At 49.6% G+C, this 25,694-nt stretch overlaps 2 protein-coding genes across 6 annotated transcripts; both read right to left on the bottom strand.

Moving 5' to 3' along the window:
- Window positions 1–2,653: 2,653 nt before the first annotated feature.
- Window positions 2,654–7,228, bottom strand: NMB (neuromedin B). Of its 4 annotated transcripts, none has more exons than XM_075099724.1 (4): window positions 7,034–7,212; window positions 6,310–6,512; window positions 3,118–3,244; window positions 2,654–2,929 (listed from the first exon to the last, which is right to left on the bottom strand). In XM_075099724.1, the coding sequence occupies exons 1-4, from the start codon at window positions 7,167–7,169 to the stop codon at window positions 2,859–2,861; spliced, it is 537 nt and encodes a 178-aa protein (XP_074955825.1). In that variant the 5' UTR covers window positions 7,170–7,212; the 3' UTR covers window positions 2,654–2,858. The 4 variants fall into 4 exon arrangements, 3 of the variants coding, with proteins under 3 accessions (XP_074955825.1, XP_074955826.1, XP_074955827.1); XR_012661604.1 differs by lacking the exon at window positions 2,654–2,929 and adding an exon at window positions 3,416–5,448 and having other exon boundaries at window positions 3,160–3,244; window positions 7,034–7,210; XM_075099725.1 differs by lacking the exon at window positions 3,118–3,244 and having other exon boundaries at window positions 7,034–7,228.
- A 10,937-nt stretch (window positions 7,229–18,165) lies between these two features.
- Window positions 18,166–25,662, bottom strand: SEC11A (SEC11 homolog A, signal peptidase complex subunit). Of its 2 annotated transcripts, XM_075099723.1 has the most exons (6): window positions 25,525–25,662; window positions 25,311–25,420; window positions 23,104–23,253; window positions 19,389–19,508; window positions 18,803–18,860; window positions 18,166–18,637 (listed from the first exon to the last, which is right to left on the bottom strand). In XM_075099723.1, exons 1-6 carry the CDS (start codon window positions 25,573–25,575, stop codon window positions 18,587–18,589), a joined length of 540 nt encoding a protein of 179 aa, XP_074955824.1. In that variant the 5' UTR covers window positions 25,576–25,662; the 3' UTR covers window positions 18,166–18,586. The 2 variants fall into 2 exon arrangements, with proteins under 2 accessions (XP_074955824.1, XP_074955823.1); XM_075099722.1 differs by lacking the exons at window positions 18,166–18,637; window positions 18,803–18,860; window positions 19,389–19,508 and adding an exon at window positions 19,791–20,148 and having other exon boundaries at window positions 25,525–25,647.
- Between the last annotated feature and the right edge of the window lie 32 nt (window positions 25,663–25,694).

The following is a 25,694-nucleotide window of genomic DNA, read 5'->3' as shown; positions in this document are numbered from 1 at the left end:
TGCTTTCCCCAAGTGTGAAAATGTTTGGGGATTTTGTTTCCAAAATCTGAATCAGTACTCAAATATTTATATTATATTAATTGACAATAAATTCAGTTAGATTCCCCCAGTCGAGTCTGTTTTGCCCATGACAGTAATTACCAAGTGGCCTCCCCACCTTTATCTCAACCCACAGGTAACAGTGGGGGGAAGATGGGGGACAGACCAACAGGCAGTTGGGCAGATTCTTGCTGGGTGGGTGGGAGAACGAGGATCTTGCACAGATATCTCATGGCAGGTTTCTGCTGTGATGTTCAGGAACCTGCTCATCCTCCCATGAGCTTGCCTGGGCAGGATGTGAGCTGGTGCTCCCATGACATGGTAGGGAATCCCATTAGGCTGTCAGTCCACCACACTGCTGGCTGAGAGGCATCTGGTCTACTCCAGTGTCAGACACGATACACTATGTCATTATTTTTCTTGCTTATAACTAGTTCTAAGCCAAGGCATTGTTACGGCTAATGAAAGGCAGTCTGGGGGTCAACCACATCCCAGCGCACAGCAGCAAGCCTGGACAAAAAAATACAGGTAGGAGGAAGGTTTCCTGCAGTCCTGGGCATGAGTGACTGCAGAAGGACAGCGGGACACCTCTTGCACGAATCTGGTGTGTTGGAGACCATGAAGGACAGAAGAAGGGAATAGAGGCTGCTCTGGTGTTACAGGTGGGTTGCCTGCTGGCAGGTTGGAGAACCTGGGAGGGCTCTTAGTGGTAGTAAGGTGATGCTCTCCCTGGGGGCTGTGGCCATGCAACTGCTCCAGTGAGGCAGGGGAGGGTTGGCATAATCTAAACCATCATCACGTGCCTCCTGAAAAACGCCTTCCTAGCATTGGGCATTTGATGGGGAGCACCAGGTTTTGAAGGCAATGTTTGGGGCAATCTAGTTGTAGGATGTTTGATTTTTACCCACAAAAACCAACTTTCGATTAGGTGAGAAAACACAACTCTGAACACTCAAGTTCTGTAAGTGGAAACAAATGCTCATTTATTGGTCTAAGATCTGTAGGCTTTGGAGGCCGATGCATGCGTTTTGCACTTACTGCATGGGGGATGCTGGGTATCTATTACTGAAGCAGATCATTCCCAGCTGGCAACACCTGGGCATTTGCTGCCAGCAGCCCCAGGAGTGGCTTACAGGGGACAAAAGGTGGGGACAGGTGAACAGCTGGGCAGACAGGCAATGCTGCAACTAACCTGCAAACTCATTTTTTTGCAAACATGAGCAGTGTGAACACTGGTCGTGCCCACAATAGGGCCTGCACCCCAAGGTTAAGCTCAGAGAAAGAGTGGTGACTCCATGACACAACATTTCTGCAGTACCTATCTCTTTTTCACCTCCCAGAGTTGCCAGCCTGTCCCAAGCAGGACTCAGGGATCCTGTGATGTCTCCAGCTGTCCCCTACACTGGTGGCTCCAGCTCTCACCTGGCTTGGGACATCCTGTGACATTGGCAGTGGGTTTACTGCACCATACTATCTCCTGACAAGCATCTCCCGGCCTGCGTCTGGGCAGGAGGCAGTGCTGTGCCATAATGCAAGTGGGAGAGGGCAGCTGTGTCTGCACACCCCACATCTGCCCAGGGATGGAGACCAGCCATTCTCTCCTGCAGCCCCCCAGAAAAGGGTTTAGGGCTGCCACTGCCTTTCCCTTGCTCACTAGTATGTTCCTGCAGGAACAACACATTCATAAACACCTTCCGGGCTTCAAGGTATCCTTGAAGTGATAGGGAGCAACGTGGGAAGGTCTCCTAATACAGATTTCTCCCCTCTACTGGTCATCAGCATGTTCAGGTACTAGATCATCCCTTGGCTTGGCATGACATGGCTCTGGACTTCTGTCACTCTTGGGAAGAAGTGCTTTCCTCCCCATGGAAGCTCAAAGGTTCAGGTTGAATTTAGCCTCAGAATGTGTGGCAGGGGAAAGATTATGATTTCATTTATAGCATCAGTCTGGGATCTGCTGCCAGGTTTAACTCTGCCTGGGGACATCCCCGGGGGTGGCAGAGGGACATAGAGTGTATCTATAAGCAGCACTTTCAGCAGGTGCAGGACCAAGCCTGCTCATGGGGCTGTGCTCCATCACTCATTTTGGGCAGCTCCTGCTTGTGCCATTGTTCAGCTGTCCTGTACCATGGAGGACCCTGGGCTTGTATCTCCATCCCTGTGAGTGCTTAGCTACATGCACAAGGTGAACATGCACGAAACAATCATCCCAAAGCAGGCTGAGCATTTAGGAGTCAGCACCTGCACATGAGGGACCACAGAAGAAGGTCCAAACAGAGCCAATGAGCCTGTAGTAAACCCCAGGGTCCCACAAGGCAGGGACCCTTTTTGAACCAGAAATCCCAGCAATGCCATGAGCAAGATGGGTTATAAAGATAAAGATGCTCTGTAGCAAGTGGTGTAATCAGCTCATCCAAGCTTGTAATTTTGTCATACAGCAGTTAGGGTCTCCTTCAGCAAGTAGAGGCTGCAGGGAGTGAATCAGATTCCCATTTCTGGCTGCTAAGAGCCAGGCGCTTCCCTCCATCCCCCACCAAGCTGCTCCTTCTCCCTATTCTTCCTGCACAAGCCCTGGGGGTCTCCCTTCCCACACCCACAAAAAAGTCTGAGCTAGTCTGTGCTAAGAACTGGTTTTATTCACAGGGGCACATCAGACTCAAAGCAGAAAACATACAGAAAATACAGAGAGGCTCTGCTTTTCATACAAGCAACCACTATTAACAATGTTACAGAAAGAATAAATAAAAGTCATGTTGCTACAGCAACCCACAAGGACAATGCTCTCCTCTGTCTGCCATGCACAGTCGAGCCTGTAGACCTCATCCTCCATGGCTGTGCTTCTTCAGTTTGAAAAATACTTCTCCAGCACCTTTGTTAAAAGCCCTGTCTCCTACAAGGAAAGGCACAAGGGTGAGACACTGGGTCCCATATACAGCCTCCACCAACATCACCTGCTGGGCATCACAGGGCAGAAGATCAGACAAGAGTCCCATGCTGGACCATGACAGCACTTTCAGGGGTGGCTTGGGGCAGCACATGAGAAGGAAAGAGCCAGGAGCTTGGCTCTTGCTTCCCAACCTGTGCTCCAACAGCTGGACCACAGCTGGCAGACATCAGAAGCAAACTTCTCCAGCTCACTGAGACAGCAGCCACTGAGTTGGGCTTCAGGAACAAGAGCAGCCTCAGGGCCTGATTCAGCACAGAGCTACACAAGAAAGCAAAGAGACAAAACACAGCAGGGAAGAGTTACAGAGGGATTTTGTGGGACTGGGTACTGCCCAGAGGTCCCAGAGCTATGCAGGGCAGTGTCTGCCTTCACACAGAAGGGCTCTCCCCACACCCCTGGAGCTGTTCCACTCCACACACATGGTCTCACCCTGTCTGCCTCCTGGAGAAATACTTTCACACACCCAAGCAGATGACAAAGGATGGGGATGATCCTCCTCTGCCAGCCAAATCCTTGTCACACACCATTAAAAATACAAAACAAATCCCTGTTTGCAAACCCTTTCTGCTGCGTGTTACTTCTGCCATCACTAACATGGAGCTCCTGCTTTGCAAAGGGATGGGAAACATCTTGAGACAAAATCCAAGAGCAACAAGCAGGACTAATCCACATGAAGGGAAAGCAAGCAAAAAGACTAAGCCCTGGGATTTATTTAGTGTGTAGAGGGGCCCCAGAGAAAGGAAGAACCTGTTTGTGAATGATCAGTGACACCCTCAGAAAAGGAAAAGTCCATTGGGTTTTTCCAAAAAAAGTCGAGTTCCCTTAATACTTATCCTTCCATGAAGCAGCACACGTGCTGGAGCAGCAGAGCAACACTCAGAGGGCACGTTAATTCCTGCCTTGCTGACCAGGGGGGTCCCAAGAAAGGGAGAAGCTTATTTGTTTTTCTAAACTGAGTAGAGACTGAAGTGACAGATCCAGAGTAGGGGATGGACAGAGTTTCACAGAGCAGAGCTATTAAACAGCTTGTTAGGCAGGTGGCAAACACTGCACACAGATCAGTTCGAGCACAGGCTGGGTGCTGACCCCAGGTGTCCAACAACAGTCACACTGAGGGAGAAAGCTGTCAGGGTGACAGGAATTTGCATTGGCACCATGTCATCCAAAAGAGCAAGAAAAAAATAAGGTCCCACAGAAAAGTATAACACAGATAGTACTCAAAGGCACCAGGGGGAAGTAGTCTTGCAATATCACATGGTAGCTCAGAGGCAAGGATGCCCTCAGGGACAGGTGGTGAAGAAAGGAGCAGGAAGGCAGGAGTTGAATCTAGTGAGGTGCTCAGAGGTGCCTGAAGGTCAGGCAGACCTATCACCCAACAAGGTCTCCACTGGCACCAAGAGGATGGCTGGCACACCAGGTCACTGGCCAAGGAGATGCAAGAGGCTTTGGGAGGAGAAGGTGAGGGGTAGGAGCCAGCTGCACATCAGGAATCTAAGCTGTGATGCCACATGTGTGCAGGGAATCCTACCTCCAACCAGAGAGGCACCAGTGCAGTGAGGCAGGCAGCTGGCCAGTATCTGCTTGACCATGAGCCTAATCACCCTCAACAGCAGAGCTCTCACACCCAGCACACACATGTGCCAAAGGCTGATGTCCAGTCCTGGGTGCCACCTCTGGCCAAGACCTGCCATTGAGCACTGGGAACAAGCACCAACAGGGCTAGCAGGGCACCAGCACCCAGCTGGCAGCTTAAGACACAGCACCAGCACTCAGGGTAGCCTCTGCCCGAACACATCTGATGTGCAAGCAGTGAACATGCAACTTACCTACACAAAGGAGAGCCACAAGGATCACTTTTATCAAACTCACACCGCATGCTCATGAATGTCTTAGCAGGTGAGGCTGGGCAGCATATCCACTAGCTCTCCCACCACCTCAGGTAGTTAATGTAGCAAACACCCTCCTCCTCAAAGGCTCCCCAGGGAGGATGGATAAGGGTCCAGTACCTTGACAACCCTCTCCTCCCTTTCAGCTGCATCCAAGAAGCAAAGGCTGCAGCAGCGCAGCAGTCACAGCACACAGCATCTTATGGGGAACAGGGTGGGCTGGTGTCTTCAGGCATGCCCAGCTCTATTTTCATGGTGGAAAGCCCTCTATCCTGATGGGACCAGCTCTCTAGGAAGCCTCAATTTACCTTAGTCTGCTGAAACAGAGTCAAGAAGGTGCTTGAACAATTGGTGCCACTCAGGCTTACATCCCTGTGACTCTGTTCCACCTGTGCCTTCCCCAAAAAAGGAAAGAATACGAGCAAGCACTCCTTAAACTTGGATAACAGAAGTAGCTTTACCTGTGCAGTGTTACTGGATAGCTCCTCAAGTACAGCAGCTCAGTGGGACAGCACATATAGGACCCACCTAAGAGGATTCCATCCCATTTAGGCTCACAGTTACTTCCTGTGGTGACTAGAAAGGGTGAGACACCAGGGAAGCGCGCATGAGGCAACAGACAAGCAGAGCCACACAGACCGAGCAATTCCATCTCTGCGTCCTGTGTGAAGATCTGTGTGCATGTGTTGCTCCCAGGGGCAGGTTTTCCACTAGTTGGGTGAGTTCTGAGGCAATAGCCACACCGAGGAGGCTGAGGATCTGCTGATGCACACTGAGATTTCTGGAGCTCCTGCCTGCTCCCCGAAACCCGTGCTGCAGCAGTACAACACACACCTCCCCTCTGCAAGGCAAGCAAAAAAAGCTACATGCCCCTCAGTAATGAGGGATCCCAACCACAGCAATGCAGACCCAAGACAAGGGCACCAGAAGCCCAAGACCTTTTTGCAGGACAGACCCCTTTCCCTTCACATGTGGAGCTATGTCCCTCTTGGCCTCTCTTTACAGAAACAGCAGGGAGAAAGGACTTCCCTGTCTCTGCAATGGCTGGAAAAGGGGACATTTTTTCATGGCAGCCACAGTGGCCAGCCATCCTCTTCTGCACCTGGCCAAGGAAGACCCAGATGCTTACAAACAACCCCTGGGCTAGAGATCACCACTACAACAGCTCCATTGCAGTGTCCCTTGCTCGTCCTCACACCCTTCCCAAGCATTTGAGACTACTAGCCACTGCCCAACTAGACACAGGCCTAGGGAGGCTTCTTTGGCCCTTTACAGCTGCTCTTGGGAATTGATTTAAGGAGGGTTAACAGGAACAGAAGTGGGGGGACAACTCTAGCAGCCATGCAGATGCCCTCATCTCCAGTAAGGCTAGCTGTTGCAGATTAACATCTCCACCACCTCCCTGCTCTGAGCATCTCCATCTTAGTCAATATTCACCTGGTCAGTGAGGTCATATTTTCCTTGGTTCTCATCCAAAAGTCTTTCTTGCAGGAGGATTTTCAAGAGCTCACGGGTAAGCAATTCCATCATGTCCTCCAGCAAGGCTCTGAGAGAAGGACCGAAGACCATTGGCACTGCAGGCTCCTCTGGCGAGTCCAGGTGCGGGGAGCCTGTAACACTCTTCTTCCCCATGAAGTGACCTGCAACAACACACTTGTGTGTCTGCACAGATGCCTGTAGGGAGAGAGGCAGGGGCTCCTCCCTGTGAACAACACTAAGCTGTGTCAGCATGAGGTAACAGATAACAAGTCAACAAGAAGCACTGAGCAAAGCCAATGCCTAAATTAACAAATACAATAAAGTGAGGAGAAGCCCAGAGATCCCAGGTCCTCCCACACCGGACTTCAGGGAAACTTCCCTCCTGCTGATGGAATTTCTGGGGTTAAAGGGATGCTGGACCTGTCACCAAGAGATGCAAACTCCTCCACGGAGAAGGCTGCCTCAGTTCTCCTGCCCACCGAGGGTCCTGCCTGCTGGGGCAGGGCTCGTCATGCCTCCCACCATCCCACTCTGCTCCTCGGGGCGCCGAGGGGAGCAGGGGGCTCCCCACAGGCAGTAATGGGGCAGGGGGGAAGCAGAGGGTCAGGGCTGAGCCGGGCAGCCGGCGTCCCACAGCCGCTCCACAACACGCGTGTCCGCATCCCCGTCCCCACCCCGGTACCTGTGGCCCAGAGGTTGCCGCGGGGGTTGACCTTGATCTTGGCCGCCTGGCTGCGGTGCTCGGCGAAGTCGAGGTGGACGGCGGGCCCCAGCGCGGCGCCGCAAAGGAGCAGCAGGAGGCACCGTAGCGCCGCCATGGCCACCCCGGCGGGACCCGCTGCCGCCGCCGCCGCCGCCGCCGCCTTATAGCCCCCGGCGGGGCGGGGCCTCGGCACGGGCTGCCCGCCCTCCCTCAGCCGCCCTCCCGCCCCCGTCAGGGTCGGGACGGACCCGAGTCCACTTAACCGCAAACCTCGGAGCCCCGCAGGCTCCTCACCCCTCTGCTTGTCGTCCCCATCCCACCCCGAACCGTGTCATTCCCACCGCCTGGATGCGGTGAGAGACGGTGCCAGACCCACCGCTGAGGTGAACGAGCGGCGCTGCCCTGCCCTCGCCCACACGTTCCGTGGTCCCACCACAGGAGGCCATCAGGCTGGGTTTGCTCCCGCTCACCCCAGGCTGCCTGTTCCCCATTACCTCCTGCTTCTTCTCCCAGCCAGGAACCTGCTCCACCATTTTCTCTATCATGCTACAGGTGGCCTTGCAAGGACACCAGCCAGCACCCACAGCCACCTCTCAGCACCCCTGCACACAGCCTCTCTGGGCTCACAGATTTTTGTGGGTCAAGCTCTCCAAGTAGTAGCCACTCTGACCCTCATCCACAGCTGGTTATTCTCTCTGAACCCTGCCTCCAGGTAGATGCCTGGGAGACCTAGTTGGTGAGGACTGAGGCAAAGAAGGCATGGAGTACCTCACCATTGTCCATGTCCACTACTGTTTGCCCCAGTCACCAGTGGTGCCTTTGTGAACATTTTCCTTCTTCAGCTTTCTACACCTAAAGGAGTTTGTTGAGATGTGTGAGGAACATCAGATCTTCAACAAAGCAGTACTACCGATGTTCCTTGTGCATCTCAACAAGCTGAGCTTTGACTTTCCTAACATAATTCCTACTAGCCCAGGTAATATCTCCATATTTCTCCTAATGGCTTGTCCATGCTTCCACCTCCTTCGTACTGCCTTTTCGCACTGGAGCTTAGTCACGAGTTTCATTCCCAGTTTAGCCAAACCCATCTCCTAATACATCTACTTGTGTATCTTATCTCCCATGAGATCTCTGGATAGGGTGAGGTCCAGCACCTGTATATCACTACTCACTTTTTCCACTCCCTTCAGGATCTTGCAGACTGCTACTTCCAGATCACTACACCCAAACCTGCCACTGGTCATCACATTCCCCACCAGTTCCTCCTTTTCCATGAATGGGATGCACACCCAGCAACAGCATGGACTGAGCTGTGCCCAGCCATGCCATGGGCAGAGATAGTGGGGGCCTGGGACATGGACTGTTTACGCCCCGGACTCAAGTAAAATGAAGTCCATGTAAAATTGGAAATGTTTGATCAGAGGGCTCTGAGACAAAGGCTATGCTCTGTTTCTTCTTGCCACCTGCCTGCAGCCCACAGGACCCACATTATGAATGGGTGCTCTCAGGGGTTGTACAGCTGCAGGACAAACCTGTGTGTCTGAAACGGTAAAGAAAAGATGAGTAAGAGTGCCTAGAAATCTCCCCCAGCATGCTGGGCTTCAAATGATCTTCATTTTGCGTTGTCTACACAGACCACCGTCAAGAAGCAGAAGATCCAAAGGGTTGGTGGCCAACCAAGATCAGGTGGCCAGCAATGTCGCTCTTTCCCCAGCCACAGTACCTGGGAGGCAAGCAGGGCAGACTCAGAGATGGTCACCAGGTTGAGAGAGAGTCCAGATCATCAGGCATGTTCGTGGTGATGAGGCAGGTCCCAGGGCAAGCTGCAGGTCAGGATGAGGTCTGGTGAGGGTAACCAGGGTCAGATATGTTCCAGACAGGTGGTGAGGCAGGTGTGAGAACAGGTCAAGAAGTCAGTCTGTAGCCAGGCACTGCTGAGCTGGAGACCAGTGCTCCTACAGCACAGGTCAAGGAATAACTAAAGGCCTAGGGCTAAGCTTAAATGGGTTCCTGGGCCCATGGGGGTGGAGGGTCTAGGTGAGACCCATGAAGGCCTGTTAGTGTCCTCAGGGCCCTGATGGTTTCTGCCAAATTTACAGCTCCACGACTTTGCAAGGAGGTGCTGGCTGGTGGGGGAGGAAGTGCCTGGGATAACCCAGTTCTCCTGGGAACCGGCACAGGGAAGATTTATTAGCAATGCCCTTCTCAGCACTTACCACTGTTCAAAAGAAAAGGACTAGAGGTGACGCGTTCCCCTTCGACAGCAGGGAGTTAGAGGCTGAACTCCAAATGCAGCTCTAATGTTACAGGGAGGAAAAAAATCAAAAAGCACTCCTGTGTTAGATACACATCCTTCCAAACTCTGTGTGTGTGTCATGGTTTTAGCTGGGATAGAGTTAATTTTCTTCACTGTAGCTAGTGTAGTGCTGTGCTTTGAATTTAGTATGAGAATAATCATGATAACACACTGATGTTTTAGTTGTTGCTAAGTAGTACCTGTACTAGTCAAGGACTTTTCCAGCCTCCCATGCTCTGCCGGGTGCACAAGAAGCCAGGATGGGATGGGCACAGCCAAGATAGCTGATCCAAACTGGCCAGAGGGATATTCTATACCATATGATGTCATGCCCAGTATATTAACTAGGGGGAGTCAGCCACAGGAAGCAGCAATCGCAGCTTGGGGACTGGCAGTGTGAGTTGGTAGGTGGTGAGCGGTTGCATCACTTGTGGTTGGTTTGTTTTTTTCCTGAGGTTTCGCCCCCTCCCTTTTCATGTTATTATTATTGTTATTATTTTATTACTATTACTGTTTTATTTTAATTATTAAACTGTTCTTATCTCAACCCATGAGTTTTCTTACTTTGGCCCTTCCGATACTCTCTTCCGTCCCAGTGGGGTGGGGGGAGTGAGTGAGTGGCTGTGTGGTGTTTAGTTGCTGACTGGGACTAAACCATGACAGCGCATCCCCGTGGGTGGCCAGCTGGCTGGTCTGCATGTGCTCCCTTACTGTCTGGGACGTGTGCCGTGCTGATGGGCATGGCCAACTAGGAGATGTTGCCTTCTAGTTGGTCCACCACCCATAGGGTGCCTCCACTAGCCTCGTATCTATGTGTGCTGAAGGTCCTGGGCTGCAAGAAGGAATCTCACTCCACTTTCTCACCATGCTCCTTCCCTGTGTTCAGCAAGCATATTGCTGAGCAGGGCACTGCTGGGCCCACAGCTCTACTTGCCTTTTGAGGAGATGGCCCTTTTAGCCGCTCCCCACATGCTGCGTGGGGTGCAGGAATATGATGCCCACCATGGATGTGGCATTTGCAGCACTGCAGCCCTGACCCTCATGCTCGCATCATGGCAGCTTCATCTCCTCCATTGAGTCAGCTGGGAGAGGAGCCCCGACGCCTTCTGTCCTGGTGGTACTGGGTGGCTGCGGCCACCACTTCGGCTCTGGTGTCCCATCAGTCCTCACAAGCCTTGCAAGAAAGTTTCACCAGTGCTTGACTGGGCTGCCTGCGATGATGCCCCTGATCCCACCCTAATCTGATTGTGAACTAGACAGACAACCAGAACTGACACAGACTGCTTCTCTTTTTTAGTTGGAGACCACAGGCTGTGCATGTTATCTTGGTCAGAATGTTAAAAGACTAGCCCCGGACACCAACAGACAGGTCCTGAACAGGAGGCTCAGCATGGGTCACCCTCTTCAGTGGCCAAGTGAGAGGCCAAGTGAGTTTTCCGATGAATGTGGCACAGGTGCTGAGCAGCCTCTGGGCAGACACAGATGCTTGACAAGTGGGGTCCATTCAGAGGGTGTTTTACTGCACCTGGGAATAAGGGCTGTGGCTCCGTGGTATGGGGCTGGAGTGGGCTGATCATGCTGCAGCCAAATCCCTCCATTCCTGGGAAGGCAAGACGGCTGCCCCCTCCCTGGTCACCCTGGGCCTGAACAGATGCAGCCTAGGAGGTGGCTGCATCAGAAGTGGCCTTGCTTACAGATTGAGACCAGGTTTTCTCAATTTTTCAGTCTGTATCTTCTTCACAAAGACGCGATGCTGTTCCTAATTTGGGAAAAATAACTGGCACCCAGGACCTGCCTGGGAGAGGCACCATAACCTGAACTCCAAACCCCAGTCACTAACCTGGTAGGGTTTGTGCTAGATTTTCTGCCTCTGCCTTCCTCCAACTTTGGGGCACAAAGCTGAGCCCCCCAGTGCCTGCACACCCATCTGCCAAGCAGCGGTGGAGCCAGCACTCAGTAGCAGAGGAGGCTGAAGCCTGCTGATGTGACAGCTTTGGTCTGGAGCATGCTGAGACCCACAGCATTCAGGGCAGCAATTGTCACTGCAGTGCTTCTCCACTGCTTGCTCTCTCCAGATCAGCAGAGGTTCACTTTCCCAACCGTTACAACCACCAAAGGAATCTTCCCAGCTTATAAATCAAAAAAGGCATTACAAATTCTATTTTAGAAATTGATTTTGCTGGCAAAGATCACCACACCGGCTTCCACAGGTGGGGCAAGAGACTGGCCTGTCAGCCACCAGCTTCCTGCAAGGGCCTCGCAGTGGAGCCAGGGAAGGACGGAGGTGACTCAGCGAACACGGGGCTTCTGATAGACAGTTCCATACTTGAGGCAGAGCATGTGTCTACACAGAGCTAACCATCCCGTCCCAGCAGGATAACCCTCTGGGGCTGGGTGAGAGCAGCCTGCCACCACCTCTCCGCAGCCCTGCCAGGGATTGTTCCTTCTCACCCACAGCAGCCTCAAATCTCCAGGGATCCTTAGCTTGCACCATCGGTTTCCCCCGAAGCCTCCAGCTGGAGGAAATAGCAATTGTCCGTTTTTCTCTCTGTTTTCCCCTAGTAATTCTTACACACGATTTATTTTCTCGATGGCTACTGGCCACTGAACCGGTATTTTCATAGCACAATCTGTTACAACCCCGATGTTCCAGATGGTAACACTTAACTCAGAACCCGTTGTTTCATAAATAGAGTTAAAATGGTTCTTTCCCCCTGTGCACCATTTTATATTTATGTACATTTGAATTTCATCTTTTTTATTGCCCAGTCTCTTTTCACAGTTGGCCTTCATCCACGCAACCCTTTCTATCAGCAGCAAAATTCAGTATTTGCCTGCTTTGGCAGATCATTTTTGAATATGCTGAACACAGTCCCTGTGCAGGTCCCTGGTGTTTTCTGCTACAGAGATTGTTGCCTTTTACTTTTTGTTCCTTACCTTTTAGCAAACAATTTCTCCCCCTAAGGACCTCCTATTCCAGGGCTGCTTCCTTTCTTGAGAAGCCTTTGCTGAGGGACCTTGCCAAATACCTTTGGGAAATCCAGATGGATGATGCCAGTGGGCTCACCTTGCCCATACACCTCCTAACCCCTTCAACAAGCTCCAAGTCTACTCTTCAAAGAAACCCTACCCCTTTCCAGCCCACAGATCTAGTTTATAGCCTACAGATCCCTGCATCTCCACCTCAGCCGCCGTTCCATCCCTTGGTGCCATGCTGGGTTTGACAGAACAGGTGCTCACCATGGCAAATAGCTCAATGCTTCAGGTGCATGTCCCTTCAGAGCCTGTGGGCAGCTCCACCCAGGCCTGGGGTTCATTGCTGTTCTCTTGGTCACTGATCTCCTCTGCGGGTTCTTCCACTGCTGGTGCCCAGGAGCTGATGGCAGCACAGGACACCTGGGGTGCCCTGTTCCTTATCAGAAATCAACTCTTGTCTGTGTTGGGCTAATAGGAGTATTAACAGACCTGTAAAACAGGCACTATTAGCAAATCATCCAAATGTACCTAAAGACGAAGCAAGATTTCACCAGAGAAAGAAAGGAGACCTTTCCCTAACTATGCAAGGTAAATGTATCTGAAAACTGCACAGCTAAGCGGGCCTTGCTAATGCTGAGCTGATAATGAACAAACATAACAGACCAACCTGGAAATACCATGGTTCACAGGGTTTAAAGCAAGGTCCATTTTGTTTCTTCCCTGTTGAATTGTGCTTTGATGCCTTGGCATTGACTAATGCATCTCCCAGAGAGGCAGCCAGTCTGGCCTGGGAGAGACTCTGAGCTGGAGAGCTCCAGAAACCCAGTGCAAGCGCTCCCAGGCCCTGCAAATACCCACCTGGGCAGGCAAATGCATGCTCAAAACCGATGGCTCTAATAAAAAACAAATACAAAGAGCAAAGGCCCCAAATCCCCCTATTTGTCTCTTTCACAGAGCTCCCGGTGCCAATAAAACTCCTAGTAGCGGTTAAGTTGTTTCAGCCTCTTCTTCACCACTTCTCCAAAGTCAGGCCACATTTGAAGTCCTGCCATATGCCCGAGGGTCTATTTTGATGCATTTGTCTCTTGTTTACAAAGATTAAATCCCTCTGTTACATTCATGCGTCCACAGGCAACAACTGTTGTTTATAAAAGATAAAATTTGAAATCTTGCACATCTTGTTTTCAATTCTTTTTCAATTTTCATTTAAGCCATAAATGAGCTGTGGTTTCCCCTGAGGTTTCCCACTTGCTCCACACCCACCAGATGCAGTACCAATAACTGCTTTGTAAGAAGACTTAGAGAACAATATCTTATTTTCTTGCAGGCAAATCCAGGCCTAGCTCAGAAGTGTCCCAACCAGAATTACACGGCAAAAATCTGTCATCCCAGTTTGAGTGAATTGAGGTTCAGAGCATTATATTGAAGTTCATTTTCTCCACATTATTTTTACTTCTGTTTCTCTGGAAACTGAAACCCTGCAAGGTTAGTTTCTATAGGGGAAGGAGAGATTGGAAAGGAAAGGTGATAGCAAGATCCTTGGCAGAGAGAGCTCCAGGAACTGTTTTAAAATTATTAAACTGAAGGAGCAAGAAAGTGAAGAGGAGTTGGGCAGAGCGAGCAAGACAGAGTGTCTGCTCCATCCTGGATCACAGAGGGTGCATTTCTGGTCCATCCCTAATCAGATTGTTCTTTGTGGAGATACTTGATTTCCCTCAAGGTTTAGGGAGCTCTGCCAGATGAGGCATCCAAAGGACCTGCTAGAACTGAACGTGTGTATGAATCACCACATGAGCAGGAACACGTTTAACACATGATGTGCTCAGCCAGCAGAACCCAAAATGTAGGAAGGCCCTGCTCCATGGGGAAGCAGGACTATCTGTGAAGGAGCTGGTGGGTTTTTTTACAGGCATCGAGAGTTAAGCAGGGACGAGCACACAGCAGCAGCAAGGCCGCCACCATGAAGAGGGGCTCCTCATGGTTGGGCAAGCTGTCAACCAGCAGGGAATCCACCCAATTTAGCTGAGTAGATCCAACAAGACAGATCCACCACAAAAGCCACCTTGCCCCTTCCCATGTGCTGAATCCAGCACGTGTCTCTGCAGAGGCCTGCTGCTTCCTGATGGGTGAGCAAGCCGAAGCAGCTGGGTGCAGACAACAAAGGGATGGAAGTATTGCAAGGGAGGGGAGAAGGTAAAGGGGGCAGGAAGCTATTATATTGGCTCAAAAGACAATGTAGGTACTATTTCTCTTTTCCTAGCAGCCATTGATGAGATGGTCAGACCAGTCATCTGCTACACACCAGCTACCACCAGGAGCTGCTGGCACTGATGGGAGCTGCCAAGGCTGTGCCTTTCTGGCATCATCCAGGCCCACCTTGCAGCCTGAGGACTGCAACCAGGACACTCCTCACCTGATTCAGCCATTGAGTCACTGACAACATGTGGGTCTTCAGCCAGGGTACGTAAACATCTGCTTTGCATCTCTCCTGCTCCAGCAAAGGAGCCATCCCCAAGTGACATGCTCTGCCTAAGCCACCGCTCCTCTCCTCTTAGCCAACGAGCTTAGCCCATTCTGGGAGCTGTGCCCTGGGTTTGCATTCATGCATTTCTCCAGCAGAAAGTGGTCTTATAACCATGCTTGGACAAGACTTGACCTTGCAGATGCTCCTCAGAAAAAATAAGGTTGACCTGTTCTTGTTTCCTGGGCAGGAAAACCCCCATGAGATTACCCAGTATCATTAAAGAAAGCATGCGACCCATCGTCTTACAAATCCAAGCCCCAGAAACCCCTGCTAAGCAATAAGCAGTGACAGATCTGGATGAAACAGTGTAATGCTTATTATTGTTTAAAAAACAACCATGTGTTCAAGCATCATAAACATACAAAGACAGCCTTTGTCTCAAGGAGCTTCGACTTTCAGCACATTACTCCTCACAGCTCCCCTCCCATCCATCATGCTTTCGCTTATGCACTTAACTACAATATGAAAAAAGGTCACCCAACAAAATTCTAGCCAGGATCAGAAATAGCCCAGCATTGCTTCACTCTGTGGAACTGCAGATGCGATTGAGTGGTAATTAAGCAATGAAATTGCCTACCATAAAACCTGCTCAGTTTGGCTGTAACCACAACTGAGTCAGAGGCAATCTTAGCCCTGGCAGACCTTTTTTTTTTTTTTCCCCTTTGTAAACCAGACCTTACACCACCAACATACTTTACAAACAAATCCCATTCCTGTTGTGACACAAAGATCTCCATCTTTACTAAGCCTTCGGTCTCAAAGGCTTTGCTGGAGCTGGCCAGCAGCTTCACCTTTGAAAAAAGAATAAAACTAAAATAAACCCAAAGATGCATCAAGTTTTAACAGCAAAACCCCTGGCTCCATGTGAACACAGCAGTGCTTGCCAAACATTAGCACCCAGCGGAACCAGAGATCCTGCACACTCTGTAGCTTTTCTGCTCGGCAAAGCAGAATAAGTCAGGTGGGGACAGGGCCGGCAACAACTCTTTGTCATCCTGCCCCCACGTTCTCAGTTTCCAGCTTGGGCAAGCTCATCCCTGGCACCTTCTCTTCCCACTGTGGCAGGAAAGGTATTAGAGGGATGCAGGAGGTAATGTGGGAGGCAGTGCAGGAGCTGGTGGGTGTTTGAGCTGTGAGTGGATTAACTGCTTATTTATCCTCACTCTAATTAGAGCCAACACCTCATTTTACAACTGCAGGTAACACAGAACCACATTCTCACCTACACCGAGCTGAAAAGAGGCAGCACAGAGGCCATAGAGATGAATTCCCAAATCTCACACCGCAGCCCCTGATTTTAGGGCAATTGTTTCTGCTCTTAAAGCATCCGTAAACCTGAAACCAGAAGAGAGCAACCCACTGAAGCTGGGCTGCAACATTCTTCGTCCCACCCTTTACCCCAACCACCCTGCATTTTTTAAGTGCTCCCTGATTGATTACTTCACATGCCATAATGCGAGAGCACGGCTGGGAAAGGCAAGGGCCCAAGACTGGGTTTGCACCCACACTGGCACCGTGTCCCCTTAGCCACACTGACTGCTGACACCTGCTGCCAGTAACCAGCAACGCCAGCAGGGTCACCCTGCCACAAGCAGGAGGGGTACATTACTATTTCCTAATATCTCAAAATGACCATTTCTTTTCTCTCAGAACTGGGGTTTCAGCAGATGCTCTTTAAGAGCTAATCATTGCTCTGTAATCATAAATCCTTTGTATTTTAGCATTTTTTGTTAAATTAACTCAGTGACAGTAACACAGCTGCTTCTGCACGCTCAGATTTTTGCAAAAGGTGTGAAAGCAAGAGGACTCAGAGAACAGCAACAGCAGCACTTTCAGTGAGTTTTCACTGGGAGGTGTTGATTAGCAGGTTTCAGAAGAGCTCAACTCAGTCCTTTATGTGAGCCCAAGTTAAAAACCAATTTATTCACAAAAACAGATTAAGCTAAAGGCAAAGTGGGGAACAGAGACTCAACCTCAACGCAACCTGCAAAGGTAGAAATGCTGCTCCATGTCCTCAGGAAGGTGGTCTGTGGTGACAGCAGCTCCCAAAGAGACATTTTGTGTTCCCTCGCTGCTGCCCAGGTTTGGCTTTTGACAAAACATCCCATCTGTGACTCAAGCATTTTGGAGGGTCTCTGTATCCAAATTCTCTGAGTTCTCAAGTGCTCCAGTACTGGGAATAATAGATAGGGATTTCATTACCATTTTTATTGCTAAGTTATGATTACTCAAAGAGCCACAGGCCCAAGGCTCAGTGCTAGTGCCTAGACCTATTCACAGACTCTTTGCAGCATCCCAAACATAAAATTATTTTTTTACTTCATCCTACACATGGAACAAACCACCTGGTTAAACCAACTCACTTGGGATACCACAGGTCAGCCCATCTACTGAGCATTAAGCAAAATGAATGTAACTAATGGCACAATCCACCTCCACAGATAGGACAGGCCCGACAAGCCTAATGAGGTACATACACAAGAAAGAAAATGGACCATAAACATCCCGTTGGGTTTTGTCCTTGCCTTCCCTGACTGCTCTTACCCTACACAAGCTGTGTGCGTGGCAGCAGTAATCATCTTTAATGATCTTTGTTGCTGCAGAATCTTGGAGCAGTCATGAAGAAGAGAGAATAGAGGATGCGGTGAAGTGCACCTGAAGTAACACACAGTAGCTTTGAACTGTCTATAGATTTTGCAAGATGGAGAGAAGAGCCGTTAACCCAGGGGAAGCACAAGGCGGGGAGGAGACAGGCTCCCACTGCTGGGGCAAGCTGTCCCAGCAAGACAACCTGTAAGGAAACTGCAGGAGAGGGGTCAGGCAGCCTTGGACAGAGGTAGCAATGGCACCATGCTCCCACTGCCTGCTCTTGTGAAGAGCTGCCCTGGCAAAGGGGAAGTAAAATGTTTTCACGAGTCAGTATAGACACCACAGAGGTGAGTTATAGTGATCAATCGCTCAGTGCAGATGGCACAAATTGATATCGAAGCTGATAACTACAGAGTCTCTGCCTTGTACTGCTTCCTTGGGCTCTCCTCTGACACCACATCTACACAAGCAGGATCATCATCCTGAATGAGAAGCCTAGAAAAAGAGGTGTTACACATGGTGGCAAGTGGTTTCTTCTTTCAGGCCTCGGTGCAGCAGGGGCTCAGCCTTTCTGTAGCTTTCAGGTAAGCTGTAAGATGTGGCCAGCTGCAGGGATCATTAGAGACCTAAAACCCCTTTCCTAAAACCCCTTTCCCCTCAAGGAAAACTGGGCAAAGAGGCTGCACTCAGGCCAAAAACAAAGAATGTGGCAGGGCTCACACTGGGTGAAATGCAAAATCTTTATTTCAGTTCTGAACTGGAAAAAAACATCACCTCCACAGCTCACTGTTTGACAGTTCAGTCAGCAAAGGGGGAGGTCATGCTTGCCCAGCAGAAGCACCAACTTAGAGGACGCAGTCCTGTAGGCACTTTGAGAGGAAGCTCAGCTTCAAAGTATAAACACTGAACAGTTTGGCTTAAATTTTTAATATAAAAACTCACTAAAAATGCTAAAATGTTACAAACCGTTGGAAATACTGTGACAAACATTCACCCTTACGCAGTAAAAACCAAAACAAACCCAAACTGGCAAGAAGCTTTGAAATGCATGTTTTCTTCTTCCTCCCGGCACATCGGACCATCATCTACTTAAAACGTTCAGCTAAAAAACCCACGGCACCTTCACCTTGTACTTCAGAGCAAGAGGCTACTCTCGATGGACCAGCACAAATAAACCCAGTAAAAAGAGGACTGCGTACTGCAAGAGAAAGAAGAGAAGACACAAGAGTGCACATTCGCATCTAAAGGTGCAGCAATAGCAGCAAACATAGAGGGCAAACAGTTCTGCCTGTGCATATGAAGTTCTCATGAAGTAATTTTATCTGGGGTGGGAGAAGCAGGCAGAAAATGAAGGAGCTCTTACCTTAAATTTTGGATAATCATTCATTAAGATAGTCACTATTCCAATATAGGGCACAAATCTACAAGAATAAAGGTTTTATTAAGACAAATAATATTCAAGGGTGCAATGGGAGAAGCACTGCCCTGGTACAAAGGAAGAGCCACTCAAGCATGCTGAGGGCTACTGTCACCAGGCTTGGGACTTCTTCCTCCCAAGCAGGGAAGCCATGGCAGTGGGGGCTGAATAACAACCAGCCCCAGAGTATGTTTTAGCCTCTGCCTTGTTCATATCTTGCTGATCTCTGCAAAGCCTCTGCCTCACAGAATAGTGTTAATGAAAAATTCTGATCACACCTGAGGGTGCACTGCCTTTGCATCCGTCTGTCCATCCAGCATCAAAAATCTCAAGACGCAGCTCACAGCTTGATAGCTTTGCATAAGCTAAGAACTGAACTACCATTGTTTTTTAACTCTCCACAGTACCTTCTGAAATGCTTTCAGACAGGTCACAAAAACCCAGCGGGGAGAGTTCAAGAGGAGAGGGGGATTAACAGATGGCATTGGGGGAGAGCAGTATAAAAAGCCGCATCTTGTTCAACTTCACTCACCCTCTCGCTCGTCCTACTACGTCCTTTTTCTCCAACCAGTGCTGCCCTCGTTTGTACAGCCCTCTGTCATCAACGGCGTTATTGTCTCCCTTTGTCAAAAATTTGATGTCACCATTTTGCCTAGCAAAGACAAGACAGGCAGGTAAGTCGGAGAAAAAGAACTTATTAAAAGCTGTTCCAGAACAAGCACGTAGAAACTAACACAAAGATATTAGAAGCAATCACATCCTACATGTTCAAGCAGGATTTAAAAAGGGAAACTCTGTCAAATGCAGTGGGAAGCAGACTGTTCGGAAAAAAAACTGCCAACAGAAGAATGAATTCTGGCCCCAGCCAGGCTTTCTGTCAGACTTTAAGAACAAAGCCGGCAGGATAAGCCATTTCTAGCGAAGGTGCAACTATTGCCTCTTTGCTTTTGACCTCTCTTGCGTTGATGCTTCTCTTGCTTCATGTACGCATTGGGTTCTGGGCTCTGTACTGCCACCCAAAATGAGACTTTGGGGTTAAAGCACACCGTTCTACTCAGTAGTGGCCAGAAGCCAGCTGAAACTTAGAAATTATTGGGAAAGGGGGACAGAATAAAACAAACAATACCATTACAATACTGCATGAACTCACGATGTGCCTACATCTTGAATGCTCTGTGCAGTTCTGAACCCACTTTTTTGAAATGGAGAGAAGAACTGGCAAAGGTTCAGAAATGGGTAACAAGGTCTGGAACCACTTCCATACAAGAAACAACAGACCAGGACTCTTCAGCCTGGAAAAGACAGAACTGATGGGAGATATGGCAGTAGTCCAATACAAATGACACAGACAGCAACAATCAGTTTTTCACTGCCTCTTCTGGTACAAGACTGGAGGTCATCAAACCAAACTCAGAGCTAACAGGTTAAAACACGTCAGAGAAGGTGCCATGCTTAACGAACACGGTGCAAACCGAATCATGTCTCTCTGGAAGGATATTTTGGATGCCAAAATGTTATAGCAGTTCAAAATGTGATGGAGTACTCCATGTAAAAAAAGAAAAGGGGGCTATTAATATGGAACTAGTACTTTGTGCCTGAAATGGTAACTTGCAGAAAGCAGGGAAATTATCACTACACACTCCCTCTAGTCTTTAGTTTGTCCTGAGGTGAATTAGTTAGCTGGTCAGAAACATGATCCTGGAGCAGATGAACCTTTGCTTTGACCTGGAAAGAGCTCCTACCATGCTCTAGCTTCATACAGCCTGTTATTCACCCTTCCCCACTCACTTCCATTCAGCTTGCTGGACAGCCAGCAACACTTGCTTCTAAGCAGCAGTTTGTGCCACTACTTGGGGACTGGCCAGCTGCTCTCCCTCTGGCAGCTGAAGGTAGATGCTGAGCAGGAGCGTTCTTGTTGCTTGATCATGTCGGCTTGCTCCCAGAAACAACAGATCAAATACAACTTGGGAAAGCATACAGAAGATCTTCTGAACTCATACTATTTTCATCATGCCCAAGTGCCAATGTGCATTACTTGACAGCAGAAGCTTGGAAGAAAAAAAAGGGGTCAAAAAAGAACAGATCTTGCTTCAAAGCACATTTGGATCATGATGTGGGAACAGCAAACACTCTAGGAGCTCACAGATAGTCTCGAAAAAGATGAAGATACCCAAAGGTGCAGGTAATGTAGTTTCAGCTCTGAAGACTGATAGTGTAGGAACACACCATCTTATTGAGCAAATTCAGTGCACTGTCAAGAACCAGTGTAAGAAGCCCACAGCAGTTGCTCTGCTGTCTGAAAGGTGAATGAAATCTCATCTGGCTGTCCTGCATCAAAACCACTAAGTAAATTTTGACCATAGACTCTGTGTTCAGTGATAAAGAATGAGCTCAATTTCGCTCTGAACAAAGAAGAAAAAGCTAGCAAGTAAAAAAAGATTTTTCTCACTCAAACAATACTGATGTGAACTGGATCCTGAGTTGCCACAAAATCACTGAGAACGGGATTTCTGTTTTCCTTCATTTTGACATTCCTGTCAGCTATTACAGAGACTTTTCGCTGTTTTCATTCAGTCCATAACTACAGGAAGAAATGGGACACTCGGGCCATTCAGAAGACACTCCTGAATTCCAAACCGGCACCACAAAAATATTTGTTAACTGGTGAAATAAGCAATTGACCTCAGAGGCCTGCCTTCAGTGCCTAGCTTCAGCTCACTGTACCTATTTTTCAGTTTTACCTTTGCTAAGCACTGGATACCTTAAGACCTGGAGCTGACATAGAGGCAGGCAACAAAAAGAAGGGTGGGGAATATCTGGAGACGAACTGCTGCACAGAATGCACGTTTCTGCTTCTCCTTCCCAAACGCTGGCTGAGACTGGAGAAGACCCTGACCTTTCTTGCCTTTTCAATCGCAGCAGCACCAGAGCCCAGCTGAGCCTTTAGCATGCAACACAAGAGAAGGAAAGTAGCATTTCACTTAAAAGAGTTCCCAAGACATCACAAAAAGTGCAAAATTTACCAAGTATACTGACCTTATTTTTAAATCAGTGGTATCAAAGAACCCTACTTTGAAAACTGACATTGTTAAATGTTTTTGACAGAGATTAAATCTGAACAGCAAATTATCTGCTCTGTGTACTGGGTAAGGTGCCACTCTCTCATAGCCAGGACTTCAGCTGGACTGTTTGCATGCACAAAGCTGGCTGACCTTGACGTTGGGCCAGACAAAAAACGTTCTCGATTCCCCAACGTTGTGGCTGCTACAAATGCCTGGGAAAACGGACCATCTCTATTCCACCGACCTCACCTGACCAGAGCAATCCTCAGACGCTACCTCCACATAGGATTCAAGTGATTCACTTAACCTAGGAACAGACTTCTGAGCCCTAGTATAGCTCTGGTTCATTCATACTGCAGCAGGCATTTACGCAGCAGCAACAGATGCTGGGACACCATCCAACTGTTGTCCTCTCAGAGCTGCCTTGAAGAAACAGGGATCCAGTTCAAGATTTAGTTTTCACTCAAATGCCTCATGGGGCTGGCTTGTATCCCCACAGAATGGCCTGGAGGAGTCACAGCTGCATCTTCCCCGACCAGCAAAATAGGAAAGCTCACTGCTGCAGAGGAAGCCTTGCTTGGAAAACTAAACCCTGTTCAACAATCAAACCAGAGCGACCGTACTTCCTTTCTTCAGACACGCAACCTGCTAAACATTCACAGAATGAACAGTTATGGAGAGTGCAGCGCATATATAGACTCCGAGTATAACAACGCAACACCTTCTACAGAGAAGAAAGGAAACACCCTGCCTCTGCAAGAGAGCAGGGGCATAAAGACAAGCTTTAAAATAATGCGCACTACCTACAAAACACCCTTTTTCCATAAGTTCTACCTCTACAAGCAATAGCCACTTCACATGCAGAAATGCAGCCAGACCTACAGGAGATGACATAGCAACATTACACAGCAGCTTGGGATGGAAATGATGGCGCAGGAGACATTAAGCAACATGGGGAATCCAGGATACCAGCACAGATTCCCCAGCTTGCTAATTCTCCTGGACGATCTTTATAAGTAAACCAAAGAGGGGGGATTTCATCTGCCTGAAACTTCTGTGTTACTTCTTCCTACAGCACCTGGCTATCTGTCACTGACGTCCCAACCAGTTGTTTACCCAAGGAGATGAAGAAAAATACAACTTAGCTAAGCATCTGCAGTACAATCCCCCAAATTCTTGACATACTTCTCATGAATTTTCAGGACACGATGGACTATAGGAATTTCCCTTCCTTCTATCCTAAAGACCACAATTTCTCCCACTCTGATTGGATCTTCAATTCGGTTCGTGAGGAACAGGAGATCTCCTCTGTGAAACGCAGGCTCCATGCTTCCACTGAAAAAGAGAAGGGCAGCAATATTTAACAATTTAGCAAACAGAGAACAATGTTTAAACAGTCAGAAGCAGGTTTCAGAGTTTATAGTCCTTTAAGCCTCGCAATAACCTTGGTGAAAAGCTCCTAAGAAAACCACATGGACTTGGAGCCCAGGCCTGTGTCTAACCTCTACCACATTCAGACTTTCAGTCACCACACTACCAGCAGTTCAGATTTGTTGGGAAAAGAGCACTGCCAGCAGCTGCTGTTAAAAGCACACCGAATGGGAAAAGCCTTCTGCCTTCTTAATAACAGCATGGCTCACAACAAGCAGCACGTTCTCGACTTCTGAGCTCTCCATTGGCAGGGCTACACTGGCAGCACTGCGATGGTGGGAAGCTTTCTTTCATTTACTTTTATTTTTTGCAGGTAGACAGATCATCCTCAGGAACAAAGTACTGAAAGCATGCAGGCTCTTGTACTCCCATCTGGAACAGACAGACGGGAGTGCTAAAAATTTGTTATTGTGATTCATCACTTGCTTAACAGTCTCATTTCAGGCACTGCTATTCAAGTTATTTTTCTCCTGTCTTGTAAATGGCAGAAGTTACAAAATACTTAACCTTCTCAATTCCAAATAAATAATGCAGTACAAAACAAAACGATGAACTTTAAGCATGGCATCTATTTGTGTTTTATCTCAAGACGGCGCAAAAGCTGCTATTCAGAATAGAAGATTATGTCGCCAAAGAAGGGACGTGACCTAACAGCCCCTATCTTATTCACTGAAAGGAACAGCATGAAACATCTCCCGTGGACCCCACAGACCCTTCAGGAGGGAACAGGAACGCTGCTTGGTTTTACTTTGTGGGAGTTTTGTTAAATGGCATGCGGTCTTTAACACTGATGTGGAAAGACATGGAAAGGCCAACCTGGCCACCAAACAGGCCCTGTGCAATATCTACATGGCGTCTGATAGCACCAGCACCTGATGGCTGCCCAGGAATGTTGGCCACAGGAATCTGTCCCAGGCACTGGGAGGGTGGGAGTGACACTGATGCTACCAGCTGCACAGCATTTCTGCAAAGGCAACATGCAACACCTAAAACACATTCACTTACAGAGTGATAGCCCTTATTTTCAGCCATGCAGGTGAAAGGGTGCGGTTACAGCTCCCCTTTTCCAGGCCATGCTACAACTCACTGGAAGGCCAGGGAAAAAAAAAAAAGCAGCTGCGAAAGAAGAGTTAGTGGATACTTCTAGGGATGCAATATAACACATCATCATGTTCACTGGGCATTTCAGAATGCCAGCTCCTGTTTAAAAAAACCCAACAACTCTTCTTCACTATATGAGTTTCCTTGCTGGCATCTTAAAGATTCCCACTTTCTTTTCACTGACCAAGACTCACCACCAATACTTCAACTGCTCATGGAGCAGCAACAAGACAGGGGGACAGGCAGGGCAGGAGGTGCTAGTGTGCTGCCACATTCTGCTACCGCAGCTTCTGCTACAGGAAGCGCCACCAGCCTTGGTGAGGAGACGAGCTCGGCCATGAACGTTGCTTTTACACAGGGGTGATCTGCCCGACCAACGGGTTCACCGCTTGTGCCAGGCTCCCTGCCTCAAACCCTTCCTTTTTCAAGGTTCTTTCACCCACACCGCCAAGCAGTTCTCCAGGAGGTTTGGTATGATCCAGGAGCACCTGGGCTGCGCTCTCACCATATTTCTTCGAAGCCCTCCCTCTGGATCACCTCATTAACGTATGAGCCGGCTGTCCGGCCGACAGGAGCGGGAGGGCGAGGTTCCATTTTTACATAAGGCTGCCACCCTTGCTCACCCGCCTCCTCGTCCCTCGCCCTTCCCCTACGTTACACGACAGCCTCTCCCCAGCGGGGACGGGAGGGGACGGGACGGAGCGGGAGCCTCCTGCGGCCCCCGAATCCCTCTGGGAGGACAGCCGGGAGGCCCCGCCGGGCCCCAGCCCCGCCCCGCGGGGTTCCACCCCTCACCCCCGGGCGGCACCGCCGGACGGGTCACCATTTACCACGCCCACAACTCCCGCGGCGGGATTCACCTCAGCACTACCACGATGGGGCTCTCGCTGCCCGTCACCACCATCAGCCCCTTCCAGATCATGAGGGCGGACGAGACGATCATACCGAAGTTCAGCACCTGGTAGTACAGCTGGGGGTGGGGTGGGGTGTATGTCAGGCCCGGGGTCCGGCCGGGGGGACCTGACCCGCCCCGTCCCCCGGGACCCACCCGACCCCCACTTCCCCCTTCGGCACCTGCCGCTTGTTCATGCGCCGAACATCGTCCAGAAAATCCAGCGACAGCATCGCCGGCACCGACAGCAGCACCACCGCCCGCCCCTCCCCACCTCCTCTTCCGGCCCCGCTTCCGCTTCCGGCCCCGCTTCCTCCCGCGTCACCACCGCCTCCGGCCCCGCCCCTGAGGG

Source organism: Phalacrocorax aristotelis, chromosome 7, assembly GCF_949628215.1.
Source record: "Phalacrocorax aristotelis chromosome 7, bGulAri2.1, whole genome shotgun sequence".
In the NCBI taxonomy this organism is placed as follows: domain Eukaryota; kingdom Metazoa; phylum Chordata; class Aves; order Suliformes; family Phalacrocoracidae; genus Phalacrocorax; species Phalacrocorax aristotelis.
This window is presented reverse-complemented; position numbering and strand designations above follow the sequence as displayed.

Bases quoted from the DNA above. Each gene is read 5' to 3' on its own strand.
- NMB (XM_075099724.1), bottom strand. From the start codon at position 7,169: ATGGCGGCGCTACGGTGCCTCCTGCTGCTCCTTTGCGGCGCCGCGCTG. The intron at 3,245-6,309 runs GTGAATATTGAC...TTTCTTGTGTAG, and splicing joins AATATGACCTCACTGACCAG to CTCTGTGCTGAATCAGGCCC. The intron at 2,930-3,117 runs GTTGGGAAGCAA...CTTTCCTTGTAG, and splicing joins GTCCAGCTGTTGGAGCACAG to GAGACAGGGCTTTTAACAAA.
- SEC11A (XM_075099722.1), bottom strand. From the start codon at position 25,575: ATGCTGTCGCTGGATTTTCTGGACGATGTTCGGCGCATGAACAAGCGG. The intron at 25,421-25,524 runs GTGCCGAAGGGG...CCCCACCCCCAG, and splicing joins GGCGCATGAACAAGCGGCAG to CTGTACTACCAGGTGCTGAA. The intron at 23,254-25,310 runs GTGAATCCCGCC...TCTCTTTTTCAG, and splicing joins CCCATCGTGGTAGTGCTGAG to TGGAAGCATGGAGCCTGCGT.